Below are 21,410 nucleotides of genomic sequence, written 5' to 3' on the forward strand. Positions count from 1 at the left end.
CTTGTGTAGGGCGTGGTCTGCTGAAACATAGACATTCACAGACTATAAGGCCAGAAGGGACCTCTGAAGATCATCAGGTCCAGCCCCCTGCACCAAGCAGGAAAGATAGTGTCTAGGCAATTACTTCTTAATTTTTTATGAACTTCTAAAATGCTACCAATAAGAATGTTTTACAAATTTGCTGAAGCAATGTTAAGGATCACACTGGCAATAGTACAAACTGAAAATGTGACATTATCTCCATAATTTATGTTGTACTGTTTGCATGTCACAGTACATAAAACGGTGCATTAGCTCATATACTCCTCTCAGATCTCTATACTTATCATTGGTGCTGAGTACACGGGGGCTTGAGGACCCTGGCCCATCTCAGAAAGAGGGCTGTTGGGCCCAAACCTGAGGAAATTACAAACCAAGCAGCAATGGAGAGCAGTTCCTTCAGCTCCTTCTAGGTAAATCTATGGGGGCAGGGGGCACAGGTGACACACTGGAGCAGTGAGGGGAGGCATAGACAATGCATTGAGGAGGATGGGGACACAGGTAACATGTTAGGGGGGGCAGGATAGCACAGGCAACATAGTGGAAAGGGGCAAGGGGGCCAAGGTGATGCAACCAGGGGGGCATGCGCCCCCTGATTTTTCTGCACCCACAGTAGGGTGTGGGGCAAAGGGATGCAGCCAGGCAGGAGCTGCCTCTGTGGCCCAGTGGGCAGGACCCGGTGCAGTAGACAGTGCCATGCCACCATGGCTGACAAGTTGAGGTGCCCCCTGCCTGCCTGGCCACAGCTGGGGCACAACTCTGCACCAACATCGCTGCTGTGCCTCACCTTAGTGGCCATGGAGGTATGGCACTTGCTCCTATGCTGGGTTCTGTCCACTGGGCTGTGGAGGCAGCTTATGCCCAGAGCTGGTCCGGCTTGGCTACAGCCCTGTGCCCCATGCCCTGCTGTGAGCGCAGGAATCTCAAGGGATTCATGCCTGCCACATCACTCATGCCCTCTACTACAGACAAAGTAGTAAGAAGCATCAAGTGATTTATTAGCCTTTTCCTTTTTTTCTTTTTTTTCTTTTTTTTGAGTTAATAACTCAATCTTATTTTTACACAGGAACTGAATTTACCATATGGCTGTAGCCACAAGAGGGATTACTTAGCTGTTTACAGCTCAAATCCATTCCTTTCTATGCATTCCAGGCATATCTACTTTGCTTACTGATTCTAGTTTTAGAACCATAGGAACTGCAGAGTCAATATGCAATAGTAGCACAGGAACAACAAGTCTGGCAGGTCTGAAAGCAGGCAGCCTCATGGGAGCTCAGAGCAGCCTCATGGGAGGAAGATCTGGGTCTGGACTGTGCCCACAGAATGAGAAAATGCTCCCATAGGACAATAGACAAGCTCTAAAATGTTCATATTGACTTGCAGTCAACTTGAGGTGTCTTATGGTCAGCATTCATAGTTCCACTACAGCATTCATAATGGAAGTACCTACGTCAACAACCTTGATCTGGCCCTACAGATCTACAATGCTTTTGAGACTTTGTCCAGTAAGATGACATTCTTTATTCTGCTTTCCCGAGTAATCATAACTCATCGTAACTCATCCTGGAGACTGGAAGGAGTGGAGCCAGGGGAAAGACTCCCTGTCTTTTTGAGATTGAGGTCACTCTGGTCTTGTGAAGATGGTACAGGGGTAAACTGCTCCCTTCATCCCATAGACTAGGAGGTGAGGGGAGCAGCAGCCACAGCTCCATCTCTTACCAAAAATGGAAAGTCCTTGGTTTCAGGAACTCCTGCTAGCTTTCCCCTGCCACCCTCATGAGCAGCAGGTGGACACATAAAAGCCAGCAGGTGGGACAAGGGCTCCAAGCAAGTCTTCTTGACCCAGGTTCCCTGTACTCTTCCAGGTCAGCCTGGAGAAGTGCAAGAAGCAGGGACTATTCTGTTGAGAGTGAACTTGGAAGGCTCCCATCATGGGAGAATGCCCTCCTGCTGTCAATCAGCCAATAGGCAGATTGGAGGAAGGGCGCAGTTTCCCAAACTATATGTAGGAGCTGCTGCTTTTCAGCACCTGCCAAGTGCTAGACAGCCTGCCACCTTCCCAGGCAGTAAAGCAGGCAGGCTGTTTAATTAATGGGTTCCCATAAGGGTGGGAGAGGCCTAGAGAGCAGCCCACTTGGGCTGGAGGAACATCCGTATGGTGCATCTCCCAGGTTATTTTTGTATCAGAAGAAATTCCTTCCAGTAGAAATGAATGTCTGTATGCAGCCTAAGGTAGTTTGCCAGTCAACTATCCATGAGCCTAATAAGGATGTGAAAAGTAATAGCCCTGGGTTTTTACATATGGGAGATTAGTTGAAGGGATGCTCTCTCTGCAGTCCCCTATTCTGTTGCTTTAAAACTTGATGGTCTCCTTCTCCTTATCTTTGTTGTTTCCTAAGCTTCCACAAACAAAGTATCTTTGTTTCTGGGGAATCCATGCATCCATCTCATTTTTCTTACTGACAGTGTATGTAGTCCTAACTCAGCAGAACTCCTAGAGTCAAACTTGAAACTTTGCACATAGTATGCTCTGGAATATTCTTCTCAAGGAAAGCAAACTTTGAATAGCCAATTATCAGGATATTGAAGGTACAGGTGCAATGTTGTAAGTAATGAAAATATTACCAAAGATATAAATACTCTGGGATCACCAAAGAGAAAGGAAGGAATCAGAATCCTTAGGGACTTGAGGAACAGTACTAGCCATTTTTTTGTTAAATCTGCTAATGTCAATGCATGTATAGTTTTACGTTAAGTTTACAATATATTCTGTTTTTTAATTTGGCAGCACTCTTTCCCATACTCATGGCTAGAATCATTTATTTATGAAAAGCCTAGGACAAACATAACAGCCTCTCCCTTCATTCTTCTTTATGCCAGCATGTGAGTACATAAGGCAAAGAGGCTCACTCCCTTTGGTTCTAGTGCCTGACTCCCATCTTGGCCCAGAGAAGCTCTTACAGTGGAAGTCTAGTTTTGCCTTTCTAGCCCTGGCTATAGGAAGCATGCACATTTGCTCTCTGGGGATGGTACCTGGTCAGCACCAGGAGTCACAAAAAGTTTGAGCAAACTCAGTGACTAAAATCTTTGAAGATTTTAATAATTACAGTTTCTGAACCCTTGACAGAGGGGTTCAGAAATTTTCAAAGGCTTATAAACCTGGTCAAATTTGAGTGTATTTTTACCAAAATAGGAAAACATTCTCTTGGTATAAAGGAAAATTTCCCCCACCATATTTCAAATTCTTGATCTAAAGTTTGCGAGTATGAATGCTGTTAAAAAAAAAAGGGGAATGAAATTTGTCAAGGCACAGATTTTGCTGTCTGTGTTCTCATTCTCAGAATTGGCTGGACCATTCTGATTGAATTAATGAAACAGGTCAAGAGAGAGAACCAAAATGTAAACTTTCAATCCAGTGAGTTAGAGTTTGGCAGAGTTATAAGCAACTGCACACTTAGAACTACCAGCTGTACCTATAATAAATAGCTAAAATGGTTGCTAATGTTCTCCTAGTAGCTTAATTTTATTTATAGTTAGTGTATTTCTTTTTAATTTTATAAAGTACTATAAAAGAATAATGTGACTAACCCTTCCTCAGTGGAATTCGTCGTTCCTCTAGTTTAATTTTTCTTTCTTTTTTCCCCAATGTAGGTAAAATAGAGATAACTGGTTGTTTTTCTCTTCCAAGACATAAAACAGGAGGCTCTTTAAAATTATCCATAGAGAAGACCTGTTAACAAAATACATTTTTGTAATTAGATATACTGCTATATCAAATAAATGAAGATTTGTGGTACTAATATACTATTATTCCTCAAAAATATAATACTGTATATATGCACTTAATGTTTTGGGAAAAAATTCCCTTCTCCTGATTTTTTTGGAAAGTTACTACCCCTTTCTTGCAAAAAATGTGTCTCCAGCCAGTGTCTCTATACACATGGCTGGCTGGTTACTTGTTCCAACTCCATATACCTCTGTGCTTCTGGAATAAATCCCAGCTTTTAGACTAAACAACCCTTCAACTCATCATCTGTTACATCAAGATGCCTTCCTCTGCAGTTTGTAAATGATGAGGGCACCTTATATTTTACTGTATGAACAAGCAAGCAGTTTCACTAAGAAAAAGTTTATATTTTCATATTTAAGTAAATGCAATGCTTGTAAAATATGCTTGACTGCAACTGACTCCCTTTATTTATCAACATGACTGGTACAGTATACACAACATAAATTCATTGTCATGTACACATGTTCAACTCCTGACCCAGAGTTTCCAACCTTAGAGCAAGAGATGGTTTTATTTTGTTCTCACCAATTTTTATTTATTTTTTTATTGAATCTGAAAACAAAAATGCCAGCTTGAACTGACTAAAATACCATGCATTATAAGGTAGGTATTTCATAATTAGAAACTGAGCTAATAAAGAAACTCATCTCATATGCCACGGAAGAGCAATCAGATGATAACATTTTTTCTAACTTTTCATATGAGCCAGATTCATACTGGTGACCTGTACTTAGTTGAAAAGTTTTGGCAATGTGTTACAGAAGCTGAGTTACCCAGTCTCTCAGGCCTAAGATTTTGCAAATCAATCAGTAACTTCTTGAAAAACTGAACCCATAATTTAGCGCACACTGGCAGCATCTACACAAGACGATGACTGCATAGTAGCCCATGACTACTATGTAGTAGCGATGCATGCGCAGTAGACTAATTTAGTGTGTAGTAAGCACCTGCATGTGTAGATGGTAATGCTCTACCATGCAGTCAATTAGTCAACTGCATGGTAAAGCATCTCATGAAGACGCACCTAATAATTACTATTTTGGGCCAGTACCAAATTAACAATTTTTCAAATGAGCTTTTTCAGTACATCCTATAACACATCTCCAAAGAAGGTTGCCTATTTACCTGCCAAATTCAGGTGTTGTCAATTTATTTCCCATACTAGGCCTTTAATAAGATGCATTTTTGATCCCTACCATTCTGAACTAGATCATCAGTTGTAGATTAAACATGGAAGATTCCAGCTCTTATAACCAATTCCCATCCAGTCCTTTCAAAGATACTAATTACATTAAAAAATAGAAACACGCATAGGCTTGACACAATTCAGAATAACTATTTTCAAGTACAACACTCCAGTAAGACAGATCCATTCGCTAAAGAAATTCTGAAAATTGATTTAAATAGACCTTCCATCATTAATTAATAGGGGGTCTTTTTCTATTTGAGACATAAAGAACAAATTATTCAGCAACCTCTCAACATTTATAGGTCATGAAGAGCTTGATTTTAAGGATGTGTATGAAGTGGCACGACAGAGGACCCCTTTCTACAACACTTACACACATAATACCTACTCATGGAAAAAGTCTCATTGATATGATTAAAGGCTGCTATAACAGGCTGTTAATGAAGAACCAGTACAACTTTCCACAGACATAATTTTAGACATTATTGAAAGAAAAATCTGGTATAGTCAGAACAGGCAATAAACAGTATAACGTAATTTTTTATGGCTAAAAATCCTTTGCAGTATAGAATAAGACCTGGTTTTAATAATACCATTTGCAATTTATTGATATTATTATATAAATATTATTTGCTACAAATTATTTGGTATGAAAACATCAAGTGGCAAACTGCCCCATTATAACCAAAGTCGTAATCTATGAGAGAATTGTAACCATTTGACCTTGTTCTACCTCTGTCTCTATTGCTATATACTCTCTGAATCTTATTTTTTCTTTCAGTAAGGAATTTATAATTACCAACAAGCTCTGCCTAGCTATTTACTGCCTATTTCACATCAGTTCAAGTGTGCTGGCTAGTATATCGGGGAATACAGATATATCTCTGCCCATCTCCCACCAATATAGTTGTAGAAAGTGAACGAAGGACATATTATAGACATAGAGTACCTACCTATAGCTAGGGACCTACCAATGTACCCCAGGAAGGAATAAGCACTGGGCTGCCACTGAGAGGGGCTGGAGCAAGCTCTGACACCCTTCCCAGTTTAAAAAAACACTGGTGGGAGAAACTATCACTATTTCTGTTTTGCAGAATATTTATTTCTATACACACACACACACACACACACACACACACACACACAACTGTACCTCTAATAACCTGTCAAGTGACCACTGTGGTTCACTTGGCATACCAAAGCATACTTTGATATTTAAACTATTTTAGTCCAGTTACATAGTTTGCACCGCACACCTATCACTATTCCAGTGCTTTCATTCGTTGTTCTCTTCAGACAGTTTGCCTCTGAAAACTCTGTGCCAGTCCTCTATCTACCATATAAGGTCAGCCATTTCTTTCCCATCATCCTCTTCTGTCTTCCTGCAGTACCAGTACATTTCACTCAGCCCCATTTGTATATAGTCCTCGACTGTGGGATCCAAGTGTTTATGAGCAGGTTCTTGGCTTTCTACAAGGCATACTTGAAGCAAGAGATGAACTGGTCCAAGCGAGCCATTGGGGCCCCTTGCTGTTTGGTCTCATGTCTGTAGAAAACTACTTCTCTGGTCAGGGTCCTGAAATCTGCCACCACAGAAGAACACCAAGAAGAGTACACAGACTTTCCACCACAACCCACCTGAATAATACCAATATATGGTATTGCCCATTAAGTGCAGTCCCCCTCACCGCTGATTCTTTTACAAGCCATGGTGAGCCACAATATTGCATACTTTTATTTATTCTTCATTCCCATAGCTGAGCTGTGCCTTTCTTTCTCATTTCCAATGATTGCTGTTTCTTAACTAGCCTTACAAACATAATGAAACAGAGCCCACACAGTTTACCCAGAATCCCTCTGTTGCCTCCTCTCCCAGCCTGATTAGTGTGGTCCTGCCATTCATGAGATGAAGCTGAATCAAGTTGCCCTGTGCTTCATCTGCGTATAATTTTTTGGAGGATCCTAGGACTCATGACAAGAACACTTGGTTCCAGTCATGAGTGGTGGCTAATTAGCATACAGATCATTTGAGGTGGGTATCTGGAGTACACACACATACTGAGCTCTGGGGTCACCATGACTGGAAATGCTATTGACTTTGGTGGGGCTCGGCCCAATGAATTATACAGCAAATAACGAGCCTTTGTCTTTGGACTAATGTCAAGCATAGCGTGTACTACATAAAGTAAATACCAAAGTGCTGATCAAAAATGTATTTATGGAACTTGTTTGACACCGGGCATATTAAAACTTGCAGCAGGTTCAAAAAAAAAACTAAAAAAAAAAAAAGGGTAACATGCATCAATTCTGGATAAACTAAGTGCATGGGCACTATATGCATATTGCTAGAGCCATTTTGAATTTCAAAGTTATTGTTTTCAAATTTGCACCTCACTCCCATGTGCTCAGGGAGAGCAGGGTCTGACAGTAAGGACAGGGGGGAAGGGGCTGCCAGAGGAATAAAGTGTGGTGGGGGGTGGTAACAGAGAGCAAAGGGGTTACCCGATGCACCCTCCTCCTCCTCCCCCCTCCCTCCCCCCCGATTTATTTTCCCTGCAGAGGGAAAGGGACTAGGATTCAAGGAAATCCTCCAATAATTAGATTCTATACCTGGAAAATTATAACTGATTTACAAATTTTCCATTTATAGAATCTAATTGCTGGGGGGTCATCTTATATGTAGGGTCATTTTACAGTCTGATGGCTTACAGTCCAATGGCTCAATAACCTTATGATCTAATGGCTGGGGAACTGGCTCCAGGTGGGACCCAGAGAGTGATAGTTGATGAAACCGAGTCAACATGGTGCATGGTGACCAGTGGTATTCCCCAGGGCTCAGTACTTGTACCAGTACTCTTAAATGTATTCATAAATGATCTGGATTCAGCTGTGAGAAGTAGACTGGCTAAGTTTGCATATGAAATGAAATTATAGGGAAGTGTGATAACGCTAGAGGGTAGGATGATGATTCAGGCCAACCTGGACAGGCTCGCAAGGTGGGAGGATCAAAACCTGACAGCATTCAGCGCAGAGAAATACAAGGTGCTCCACCTCAGGAGAAAAAACCCACATCATACAGATAGGCTCGGCAGTGCTATACTCACTAGCACCATGACTGAAAGAGACTTGGGGGTCATGATTGACCATAAGATGAACATGAGCCACCAAAGCGATGTTGCAGCTGGCAAAGCAAATAAAACTCAAGCTTGCATCTACTGATACATCTCAAGCAAGACCCAAGAAGGCATCCTCCCACTTTACTCAGCCTTGATGAGGCTGCAGCTGGAGTACTGCATCCAATTCTGGGCTCCACACTTTAGAAAGGATGTGAAGAAGCTTGAGAGTCCAAAGGAGAGCCATGCACATGATTAGAAGTCAAGACAACAGGCCTTATGAGAGGCATGGGACTCTTCAGCCTGGAGAAGCAAAGGCTCAGGGATGACTTGGTGGCAGCCTATAAGTATGTAAGGGGTCTGCATCAGGAACTAGGAGGTCTGTTCACCAAGGCACCCCAAGGGAAGACACGGTTTAACAGTCACAAACTGCTGGAACACCATTTTAGGCTGGACATAAGGAAAAACGTCTCTACTGTCCGAGTCTCCAGACTCTAGAATAGACCGCCCCCAGAAGTGGTTCAAGCACCTACTGTGGATACCTTTAAGAAATACTTGAATGTTTATCTTGCTGGGGTGATTTGACTTCCTACCCCTTGGGCAGGGGGCTGGACCCAATGATCTCGCAAGGTCCCTTCCAGCCCTAATGTCTATGAAATCTTCTATTTGAATAAATATGGTATTTTGCTTCTAATTCTAGCCTTTCAAAGTACTAAGAAAATATACCTTTAGTTTAATAAGTATCATGACCTAAACTTAGATGACTCTCTTAGTTAACAATATATAATAAGCATGAAACAAATGTTAAAAATACTTGATAAAATATGGCATGTTATTCTTCCTAATTAAAATCATGATTACTTGAACAGAATAGACTTATTTTAAAATTTCAGTGAAAGATTCTCCAAGAAGGAAGAAAATATGGAATAGCCTTAACACTTCCAACAGGGAAAGTGAAGGACACTGTCATTATGTAAAATAGCAAGGTACAAAAATGAAGAAAGAACGCCTGCTGATAGGCACTGAATTTGAAGATGCGTATGTATTGAATCACTTAATGGCTCTAGAAATTCTAAGTAGAAAGCAGCTTTTCGCTTGAGTGCAATGTATACAAAAGTCCTTAGAGGCTGCAAGGCAAACTAGACCACCAGAAGATATACCTGAAATCAATGACTGTTACATTTTATTCCAAGCCTGAAATGGGTCCTGTGAGTTTACTCTTGGGAGTCAAGAGCTGGCAGTTTGTACTGGTTACTTGGATTTGCTAATATAACTGGCAAAATGCAAAAGGAGTCTCTTCAATATTATATTTAGGGTTGGAATCATATTACCTTATATCCAAGTTCACCAAAGTGACTATATTCTTAAGACCTTGTCAAAGATTAGCTTTGCCTTCTTTGTATGACAACATCTAACAAACAGTAAGTTTGCTAATTAGTAAAAGTTGTCTTGGTAGTATTTTCCTCTGCATTCAGAAAAGTGTACGCGCCACATGAAATTACAGGGATGTGGGATAAATAACAAATCTCACCCAGAACAACTTTTTAATCCTTTTCTCCCATATGCTAGGCCTGTGAACAGCTTCAAACAGCTGTTATTATTATAAATCAATTTACTATAGAAATACTTCTTCTTTCCTTTTAATTGCATCCCAGTTCACAGAGTATAAGAATTCACAGGATAAGATTCATTTCATACTCTGATTAAGCTTAAGTCTGTTTTTATTTTTTTTGCCTAATCAGAATTTCTGTAATCAGCACTGGAGGTAGCCATGTTACTAAAAAATGTTATCATCTTGAATAATTATATGCAGGGTGTTCAGGTCTTTAATCTCCTATAAATTAATGGCTTAAATCAGGAGAAGAATTTGAATTTTTAAATAATATATATAAATATGTTTGTTTGAAGGGGAATGAAGAAAATTTAGAAATACTTACAGTGGTTGCCAATTTCAAAAGCAATACTACTTTAAAAAAAAAAAGCTTACTTCCAGCATAATTAAGAATGACATTCTTGAAAATTATCTGAGACAGAGAATATTTTACAGTTCATACCTAGCAAAAAGTGCTTTCCCTTCTTTGTAAAAACACAGATTTAGGAAATGGATGCAATTTTCCTATCCCTTTCTCTAATTCTTAAAAATGCTTAATAACAGCATAATCAACAATTGGTATAAGTTAAATTTAGTTTAATTTTGTTGCAATCTTTAAAGAGAAAGAAACAGCTAACTCTGTATATAGACACTAAGCCAGAGTCACTTGTTAAACCACTCAGCTTTTTTAAGATTCTTAAGACAGTGCTTTTAGCAAACTTCTGTAAATCAACATTTATAGGTTCATAAGCAGAACCAAAAAGCATTGCAACAGAAGTGAAAACTCCAATGGCCAATTTAAGCTTCAATTTAAGAGAAAGCAGCTCCACTGGTGTCAATAGAATTGTACTTGCTTACAGAAGGGTTGAATTTGGCCTCAAGAGTTTATGACTCATCAACATTTATGGAACAATCACCAGCTCTGGGTATTTGAAATTCATTACACTTTGTGATCGCAGTCACATTCTGTTATGGAGGTTTCCTCTTTGACCTGAGAATGAGTAATATTAAGAAGAAAAATAAGGGAGATGCCATATAACAGAAAATAAGGGGTAAAATAGTACACAAAAAACAGTACTTTCACCGACTCATATAACAAAAGAATGTCTTAGAGACTCTGTATTTCTAATGAAGTAACTTTAAAACCATGCTAGTAATGATATACAGCTGTAAAAAAGGGGTAAAGACCCCTTTAAGTTGGTAAAGTGAAGGAGCACTGGCATCAATGAGAACTAGACCTTCTATGTACAGGGATCATTTCACCCACTGTTGAAATGGATCCATCTCTGGAATGGAATTAGAGCAGCCACTCTATCCCAGCAATTCAAACACTACAATGAATTTCTGAAGGGGACGGAAAGAATAATCTCTCTAGCTGAAAATATCAAATCTTTGGAAATGCTAAACAGAATGTAATTACCCAAGCAGAAACCTAGCTAGCATACCGGGACAATAACACCCTCCCTTTGCAAAAATTATCACGGTATCTTTAATGGTCACAAACTGCTGAAGCTTTTGTAAGTCTTATCCAAAAAACAACACTTTCAGCACCACCGTCCCTTCAGTAGTCCAAAATTACACTTCTCCAGAGTTCAGAACTTTATTTATGGCATTTCTATAGAGATTTGCCACATTCATTCTAGATTACTGCTAAAATGACCACTAGATTGAAGGATCAGTGACAGTTTTAAAGTCCAATAATTCACATACTGTCAGAGCTAGAAATTAATGTTGTATATCACAGGAAAGTTTTCTATTGTTATATATGACATGTTTCTAGACCTAGCAGCTCCTTGACTACTGGAACCTGAAATGTCATTTTTCTAGCTATTAGTTTGGTTCTCCTTCCCTCCTCCCTTATTGAAATAACAATTATTCTAAACTAGGCCAGGAACTAAAATTGGAGCCATGTACCCCTAAAAACCTTCGAACCATTATTCAAAAGTTATAGCCCAAGCCACTGACAAATCTATGGCCAAACTCCCAAGTTCTCCCATGAAGAGAGAAAGATCACACTAATAGTGCATTAGCCCAGGGCTGTCCAATTTCAGAGTAGCCAGGCTCACAGACATCTGTGCCGGCAGTGTGTCCACTCCCGAGTCCTCCCCTGCTTCCAGGGCCCCCAGACCTTTTGTTAAATACTTGGGCGATTAGATGGACAACCCCATATTAATCTATTATTCTAGAAATTTTACCAAGTACTATCCATTAAAAGCATGTCAAAATAAGCATAAGTACAGAAAACACTGAACCCACAATGAGAATGATCTATTGTTAAAGGCCAAATGTTTAAAAAACTACCATGGATGAAAATATTATGTGATTTTTTTTTTCCAATTCTTCTAGACCAGTGAACAGAAAGAAAATGTTTAGATCCATGGCCTTTACTGGAAAGACAGATGACAAAAGAGATCACATTTAAGACTGCAAAATTAGTCACTAGTATAGCTCTATTGTGTCAGGTCCAAGATAAAAGACGCACAAAAAGTCAAAATCAGGGAAGGCAATTTACAGGAATTACAAGACAGAAGGCAACTGACAGAAATCTTTCCTGCTGAGTGTTTGGCTTCATGCAATTATGGTTAAAACTATCTCTTTAGCAACATTTGCCTCTAAGTCTAACTTATCAAGATAGCTGGTTTAAATTAATCATCACTTAATTCACATTAAGTAATTTTTCTATGTGAAATTAATTATGTGATGACATTTCAAGTTATATATATATATATATATATATATACACACACACACACACACACACACACACACACACACACACACATTTAACTGAATAAAGAGAATGTAAGGATAGAGGGAAAAAAAGATATTAAGGATAAACAAACTACAAAGAAGGTAAGAGAAGCAACCCTATCAAAGAGTGTTGCTAACCCGCCTCTTTGAATTTTAGAACTTGCTCTGAATTTCCCTTCATCTCCTTCACCTCATTTCCACCCCCCCCCCCGCCCCCAAACCTTCAGGAGGCTATTTCCTTTTTATTTTTAACTTCAAAAAAGACGTCTCTCAATGCTGATCTACAAGAAGAAAATGAAGAGTTAAGCGGCAGAAGTAGGAGAGTGCCATCCTGTGTAATACCTGGAAAAAAGCAAGAAGGCAGAAATACAACGTTCTATATGGAAACAGGAAACAAAGAGGTGCGTCTGTTTGCAAGAGTGAGTTTTACTACCTTTGGATGTTGAATGGAAGCACTGTGTTTATTAAATGATTTGAAAACATTTGTAAAAGCTAAATAATGTAAAAGTACTGAATGACCTGCAGCTTCTTCAAAATTCGATAAAGCCAATAATTATGGTTGAATAATATTTAGAGCTACAGTGTGTACACTAAACATCAGTGTTCTTTCTCCTCTTAGATTTGTATTACACTCTAGCATAATATATGATGTGTAACTTGGAAAATAGAATCTTAAATATCAAGAACATTTTTTTCAGTACATAGTCTTTAGTCTTATCAGATTTTCCTGAAATGTTTAGAACGATTCTTGCTGCTATATGCACAGTCTAGATTTTTCTGTAGAAAAAGTTTTTAAATTAACATTTAATAGCACACTTACTTGTTTCCCAGATGTAAGCTTTTCATCCTCAGTGTTCTGTTCTGGTTTAATGATGTGATACATAAAGCTTTTACTATCACATTCTGAAGGTGTGCCTTGACTGTAAATTTGTTTTGCTCCATCTCTGATGTAATGTCTCTGCAGGGGAACTTCATGCAAAAGAATTTTGCTGTAAAATAAAACCTCTGTCACTATTTCACAGTAGATAAAAAAAGAAGGTAGTGCTGAGTAACTGAATAATCTAGAGTTAATTTTCTTGTTGTAGCTAAGACACAAAGTGAGCTGCAAACTTAAATGCTAATAAATTCCTCCCATGCACTATATTTACTTTAAAGAGAAAAGAAAGCAAATTACATACCAAAAGTAATGTAGATAAAATATCACAGTTTAAATTTTACTGGAATTAAAGTCAGAAAATTCAGTAGCAAGATTCTCACAGTTTTCTTAGTTCTTAATTATTTAATGCATGTAGTAAAATAAGATGCTCCATCATATACAACAGGTAGTTGTGCACCCAAATAAGAAATGTTGGGAAAGACCTTGAGGAAGATTGCAAAGGTCTTGCAGTTTTATCACAGGGGAAAGGGGAAAAAAAGTATGAAAATTTGGAGTGGACTGATTGGCAGAAATCAGAAAGAGAAAACAGCCTGAAAGATGAGCTACAAGGCCTAGTCACGTTAGTGTGAGTGAGACCCTGCCGACGCCAAGATTTTGTCAGGAGCTTTCAAATACTGTACGCTAAACATGTCTCTCTTTCAGACAGGTGTATAGCTGAAAGATACTACCCAAACTTTTGCTACCAAAACATCTGTAAATAAATTCATTTAATTTATATACATCAAGGATTTCTGACTTTCTCTGGTGCTTTGCACATATTTAAACAATTAATTTTACTGACATTAACTTTAAGGACAATTAGCACTGATAGAGTGGATAGGTATAGCCAAGAAGTGGTCAAGGTATAAATCAGGGATGTCAAACATATAGCCCATTGGCTACATCTGACCCATAGAGCCACATGATCCAGCCAGTGTATGTTCAGCCTGGCCCCATGTGCTGCATGGGGCACACACCAGCCCTGGCACTGTGTGTCACACTAGGAACAGGGAATTTGTCTGGGGCACGTGCTGTATGTGGCACCCACACCGTCCCTGTAAGTTAGCTCTGGGGCCCGTCTGAATCAGGCCATGCTGCGGACAGCGCACACACCTGGTTCAGTGGGACACTGCATGCAACACGCACTCCATGCCTGCCTTCTGTGCTGCATGCAGCCCACATGTCACATGCATCTTACACCAAACCCCGCTCCAAGGCCTGAGGAGCATGGACTGAAGCCAGCACTGCCCACAGCAAAGGAGATCTGGGCTACAGGCTGCATGCAGCATCCTATCAGACTGCCCCTGCATGCTGGCTCCAGCGTGCATGGAAATCCTGGGCCCAATCTGGACCAGTCCTGGAGTCAGCATGCAGGTCTGATCTGGCAGAATGCTGCTAGTTTGTGCACTGGACTACCTGTGCTGCATGCAATACTGGGTCCAATCCACACTGCAAGCAGAGGGAGCTCCCATGAGTTTGACATGCCCTCAGTGTATTCTGAATGCAAGTTCCTTTTCCCAAAGCACCATAGTATTTCCAGACCCCCTCCCCTTGAATTTAACTGAAAGACCTTGATTTACTTGAATGGATTGGGATTAGGATTGGGTTTTAAACATGGAGTTATTTTCTCTTTGAAGAATGTTCTCAAAACAGCTAGAATTTAAGCATGAAGTATTTAGTTACTAATAAACCTATGCAACCTCTCATTAAATTATACTGCTATCTAGAAGGACTGGGGTAACAAATATTTTATCTATTTTTAAGGCACTGAAGATGACAGACAATGGTGAGACTCAATTGGTTGACATGTTAATTAACAACAGAATTATAAAACACCTAGACAACCATGATATGCCAGCACAGATTCTGAAAAGAAAAACAAAATGCCTCCTACTTCCTATTAGAATTTCCAAGCATAAAAACAGAATAGTAGATAAAGGAGAACTGTTTGACATACTTTACTAGGATAATCCCAAAACCTGTGACAGAGATGTATTAAAGATATTTAAAAGATATTTAAAAGGTGGTATGTGGTGAGATGGCAAAACCTGCAAATAATATATAAATAATTTGGTTTGCAAATGTTAGAGGCATCTGTGAGTATCATGAGAGGAACCTAACAAAGATAAGTAAATGGATAGCAGGCAGCAGCTGAAATTCAATGTTGTTAGATGCAAAGTGATGCACATTTATTTTACTAGCTTCTAAATTAACTGTAATCACTCAGAAAATACACAGCTGTGTACTGCTGGGGAGAGCTCAACAAAAATTATTACATGTGCAGCATCAACAAAAAATTCAGTAAGTGTTAGGTCACAGGTGCTCAACCAGGGTACTGTGGGCTCCTCCAGCAGCCACTTCCCAATCTGGCAGTGTGTGAGGTTCTTGGGGCAGCTCCAACTGGTGTCAGTGGCAGCACCCCAGTTGAGAACCACTGAGGTAAACTGAGGCAGCGCAACTGTAGATCTCAACCAGAGTGACACTAAATTCAAAAAAGTTATGGAGGGGTGCCCTGAATATAAAAATGGTTGAGAACCACTGTAGTAAGTGTAAGCAAAAGGATGGAAAATATTACAGTGTCATTTTATAAGTCAAACATACATGCTCATCCAGAATAGCACCCAGTTTTGGTCACCCTGACTAGAAAGGGTATAGGAGAAATAGAAAGATTTCAGTATTGGACAGTGAAAATGATGAAAACCATGCAAGCTTCCATCTGATGAGAATCTAAAAAAAACTAAAGACGTTTAAAAAGGCAGTAAACAAAAGGAAGCACAACAAAAATATGCAACAATGAATGCTATGCAGAAGGCGCACTGGGCACTCTTGTGTTGTCATAGTACAAGAACAAGGCAACATCTGATGCAATTTAAGCACAGCAAATTCAAAACTTTTTTTTTTTTTTTTTAAACTGTGCAGGCCGGGGGCGAGCCGGGCCCGTCTTTGCGCGCACGGACTGTGGCCAGCAGCCCGGGCACGCGGGGCGGTTAGGTACGCGCGAGCTAGAATTAGTTACGGAGGTGTAGTGGTTGATTGAAAAGATTATTTACTTACAACCAAGATGGTCGCGGTGTAGGCTGGACAGTTTTCCAGGCGCAGCTCCGCTTGAGTCCTCGTTGGAGGACTCTGACAAACTCGGTTCTTTGGCCCCGGAGTAGTTTAGGCTCCGCGGGTTTGGCAATTCTTTCCTCACGGAGTGGCTGAATCTCCGTGGGTTTTGTTCGGTTCCCAGGTCCCCCGGAGCTGTTAAGACTCCGTGGGTTTGAAAATTGGGTATATAGGATAGGGATACATCTAGGATTGCGCTCGGCGACGGGGAGAGGCCAGAGGCTGTTTAGACCTCTGTTGCCTGCTTAAGAAAGGTGCGTTGGGTCCGCAAGGGTCCACATCGCTTAGAGATCTTCACACAGCGCGAAGTCTCCTCCTCCTGGCGAGTTCTGCCTCTCTCCAGTTTTCCTCTCTCTCCTGATGTTCGTGAAGTCCTCCAACTTGGGCGGAAACCACTCAAGCCTTTTGTACGGCTAGCAAGCCAATAGCTAGCCGCCACGTGTGCCTACATTTAGAACCGGCCAATAATGTGGCGCGAATCCGAATACAAATGGTGGGAACTCCTTTGCACCGTGCATCTCTGAGATGCAAAAGAAATGCACCATGCAAAGAAGTTGCAAATTGGCGGGAAATCCCCCGTTGCACCAGAGTTCTCTCCCGCAGCAGAGAACTCTACCGTGCAAGGAAACTGTAATTTAGGCGGGAACATAATTTAGCATTGCCGAAGCACACACAAACAACAAATCACAACTTCGGGTTGTGACATAAACAATAACTAATTTGGCCTGCAGAACTTGCAAGATACCACGGAGGTTAAAGGCTTCACGGTATTAAAAAAATTACTGGAAGTTTACATGAACAAGGAGGAAATCCAGTTACCATATTTACTTGAATATAAGACAATCCTGATTATAAAATAACCCCCCAATAATTAGAGTCTATATATGGAACATTTATAAACTTGATGTAATTTAGCAGGTATAGCATTTAATTATGGTAGGTATGTCTTGAATTTGTCCCTGCTCCAACTGCTACAGCTGGGAAAAAATACATCTGGGGAATCAGGTAGCTCCTTTGGCCTTTTCTCCCCTCAACTTTTTTCCCCCCTGTAGCCCCCTCCCCACCTCCTTACTATCAGCATGAGCACATGGAAATGAATAACAAATATGAAAATAAAGACCTTGAAATAAGCATAGCTGTAGCAATTTGCATATATTCCCCATACACTTAGTTCATCCAAAACAAATGCACTTCTACCGTTTTTGAAACTACTGCAAGTGTAAGCACAGGTACTCCATAAATACACATTTATGCAACACTTTGGCACTTGGGTTCGGTCCCAGCAAACTCAACAGCATTTAAAGCAATGGTGACCTCACAGCTCAGGATTGCTCAGTATCTGTGTGTATTCCAGATACCACCCCACAAAGGATCCATTTGCTAATTAGTCCCCCCACTTGTAATTGGAACCAGGTGTTCTTGTTATCAGTCCTGGGATCCTCCAAAAAAATACATGCAAATGAGACATAGGGCAACCTGGTCCAACTTCACCTCTTGGAGGATGGGGCCATACTAATCATATGCGATAAACTAAGAGCGGGGGGTTACAGAGGGATTCTGGGTGAACCGTTTGGGGCCCTGTTTGATGATGTCTGACATTTAGGACTTCTCTTTCAGGATGGAGAACACTGGACTGTGCAGTACGTGGTGTTTGCAGTGCCACATACCGCATGACTGTGCTCGTCTGGCTGCGCCCTGTGTGTGCTGGCGTGGTATTGCAATACCTCCAGGCCCAGTTTTCATTCATTGCTGCAGCAGCAATGCCTGTTTTCAGGGGGTTATTAAGGGAAAAAATATTTCCTGTCAACATGTTTGCCCAAAATGGGCCATGTACTTTATAGTCATGCTCAGTGTTGGCTGCATTTAATCAGCTTCATAGAAGTTTTCCATTAATTAGCACATGATGCTTTTGGTAGCAGTTCAAAGATAGACAATGTATTTAACAGGCAGCCGGGGGGCCTCATCTTGTATTTGAGTAAATGCAGTATATTATATTCTTTTTTTTTTTTTTTTTTTTTAATAGATAGAAGAGACACAAATCCTCATGCTTCACCATTTAACTCACCTCTAGCTGATGGGGGATATTTCTTCCCTACCCCTACAGGCAAGTAAATCCATAATTATGCCTTCCAGGGCTTCTTGAATCATCTTCTAAAACATCTTTTACTGGCCAGGATAGGAAACAGGATTACTGCACCTGATCGACGCCCACAAGAGGCTGAATAGGCTACCAATCTAATAGAGTTTAACAATTTCTATGTTCTGGCAAAACTAGATTTGTTACTGTAGATTCATCCATCATTGTAGTCTAATTCTTTACTGGTACTTTTTACTTCATAGGTGAGGTTGATTTTAATATATCAGAAAGGAAAATACATATGATTTCAAAAAGATAAATTTTAGGCCTGAAATCCTTCATTCTAGTCCTTTAAAAAGTAATGCAGGGTACAATTTAATCATAAGCAACACTATTTGAAAGTGATCTTCAAATTTCAAGGAAACCCTGACTGGTCACAGCAATTACTCAGTAAGTACAAAGAATAAGTATATAATTTTTGGAATGTAGCATACAGTACTTTAAAAAGATTGACAAAACATTATCTGCAAAGGGCTTCATATTAACATATTAATGAAATAGTTTTCAAGCCATTATAGAGACATTGGGGTTTTTATGGTAATATGTAATGTGCCATTAATAACCTGTAAAATGCAGAAGCATGAAGGACAGAAATTTAAAGGTCTATCTTTGAAGAGCTATTAGTTTAAGAGAGTACAGCTGTGCTATTATGAGTTTAGGCATTAGGGCTACTTGTCTCTATCTGCAAATGACTAGGACATTGCAGCCACTTCCCAGCTTTAATCTTTCTAGAACAATAAGAAGTAGTATAGTCACAAAATTATGCAACATAAGAAATTAATTTGTGCCCTTTTGCAATGAGGATGAAAATCTTTACAAAACCATAATAAACAAATTAGCAGATTTTGAGTCAAAGACTTGTAAAAAATGTGCAGTGTAATAGTACACTGAATAGTATGCGAATGACAGCATAGATTTCTGGTATGCTTCAACATGATTCATTACAAATCTATAAGGCCCATTTCAGGTATTTGGGAGCAAAGGCTAATTACACTACGAGTACTACAATTGCATCTCTTTCTCAGCAGCAAAAAGCCATACGGATAGTCTCTGAATAGCACAATAGTAAACTATGCTGTTTTCTCATCCCCTTTTTTTTTAATCTCTTCCCACAACCTGTTCTCTTACCAGGCCAAGCTACAGATCAGAAATCATGATTAACCACCTATTTTGGGCTAGTTCTGTTGTTTGACTCCTGAGCTGAAGGTTTGGCTCCCAAGTCTTCTCCTTCTACCTATGTTTCCTATTGTGCATTTTGCCTATTTTGGTCCCCATTCTTGCCTCCATCACTCACTCTCTTCTGGTTCCTGCAACTCTACTTCTGGTTGTCTTTGTTTCCATATTTTATTAATTTTTTTTTCATTCTTTCTTCTGACCTACTACTTGTTTAGTTTGTTGATTGCTTTCTTCCCATATTAATCAATACCCTTGTCAGGATAAAGAGAAACTGCTTGCCAAGGCTGATGTTTAGTTTACTCACTTTAGCAACACAGGGCCAATTTTATGTTCAACAGGAAGTGGACACTCATTGGCTCAGTGCAACAGGCAGGAAAAACTACAGAGTCTTCATGACAGGAACAATAATTTAGACATATTTATACAGTGTCCATTACCATGTAGATCTGCTCCTGAATGGGGCTTTAGAAGCAATCAAAATTAAAATATCCACAGAGAGTCCAGAAAGGATTATGGAGAGGTTCATTCTCTCTCATAAGCAGTAACTAGGATGGTAATTACCCTGGATTCTACTAGAAGATGATCCTGATTTGCTGCTCAATCTCCATCCTCAATTACCATAATGCCTGCAAAGGTGTTTGCTGAATTACTTTTATTCTGGTGGATAAATGTTGACTAATGACAAAGATTAAAACAGTCAAAGTCATGTCACCTACAACTTAAGTCATGTTTGAACCTACTTGTGTGTCCTACTTGAGTATATTAAATTATTACACAATAAATCACCAAGCTGCATCAAGTTATAACTTTACACTGCATAGTATATGTTACAAGAGGTAGGATGCATTCAGTTTTGAGAGATGTATCCTGGCCCTTTAGGCTACTTATGGTGATCCCATACAGCTAAAGTGGGGGAAGAGGAATGGATTAAGTAAGCAGAATGAATAAAAGCAGAGTGAAAGTGGGAAAGAGGCAGGGAAAAATGGGAAAACAAGGTGAAAGAGGTAAGAACTATAATGAGTAGGGAAGACGAAGCTAGGCAGTTGAAGAACTTTAATGGTAGGCAGAGGTGAGATGAAGCAGCAAATACCTACACTAGTAATTCAATCAACAAAGAATAAAATCCCAAATCCCAGTTTCAAGGTGGAATAAATGATCATGTTGAAGTCTGTCAACACTTCTCACAGCTTCAATTATTCCTCATTTTTCAGGAAGGTGAGTGGTCCTCCTACCCCACATTGGTCTCTCTGAGTCTAGATGTGACCCTCACAGACCCCTGAAACTTTGGCTGTAGCTAGTGCTAAGGTTAAAAATGATAACGTCTAAGTAAAAAACATTACTACTTTAAGGTAGTTGCTTTCTTTGCCTCAAGCAGACCCATTGCTTTCAGTGAGACTACATGAGGAGTGTGCTTTAAATCTGTGAGAGCAGATATACCACGACCTGTCCCTACAATCAGTTAAAGCAGGCTTTTGTGTGCTCTTAATTTTTTCTTGTTATAGAAGACATGGTATATATGAGGGAGGGAGGCAAAACTATGGGTGGTTCACACAGAATAAATGAGCTCAAAATTATAGGAGAGGAAGAAATTAAAATGGCA

The 21,410-nt window shown here is 39.9% G+C and overlaps 1 protein-coding gene across 3 annotated transcripts in view; it reads right to left on the reverse strand.

Moving 5' to 3' along the window:
* The window catches only part of LOC102572637 (leucine-rich repeat and IQ domain-containing protein 3), a 68,095-nt gene that overhangs the window by 14,440 nt on the left and 32,245 nt on the right, over positions 1–21,410 (reverse strand). For all 3 annotated transcript variants that reach the window (XM_014593914.3, XM_059727942.1, XM_059727943.1), the window contains 2 exons: positions 13,294–13,462; positions 3,628–3,769 (listed from right to left, as the gene is read on the reverse strand). In XM_014593914.3, coding sequence (XP_014449400.2) covers positions 3,628–3,769; positions 13,294–13,462 — 311 coding nt within the window. The remainder of the gene's footprint in view (positions 1–3,627; positions 3,770–13,293; positions 13,463–21,410) is intronic.

Source organism: Alligator mississippiensis, chromosome 5, assembly GCF_030867095.1.
Source record: "Alligator mississippiensis isolate rAllMis1 chromosome 5, rAllMis1, whole genome shotgun sequence".
NCBI lineage: Eukaryota > Metazoa > Chordata > Crocodylia > Alligatoridae > Alligator > Alligator mississippiensis.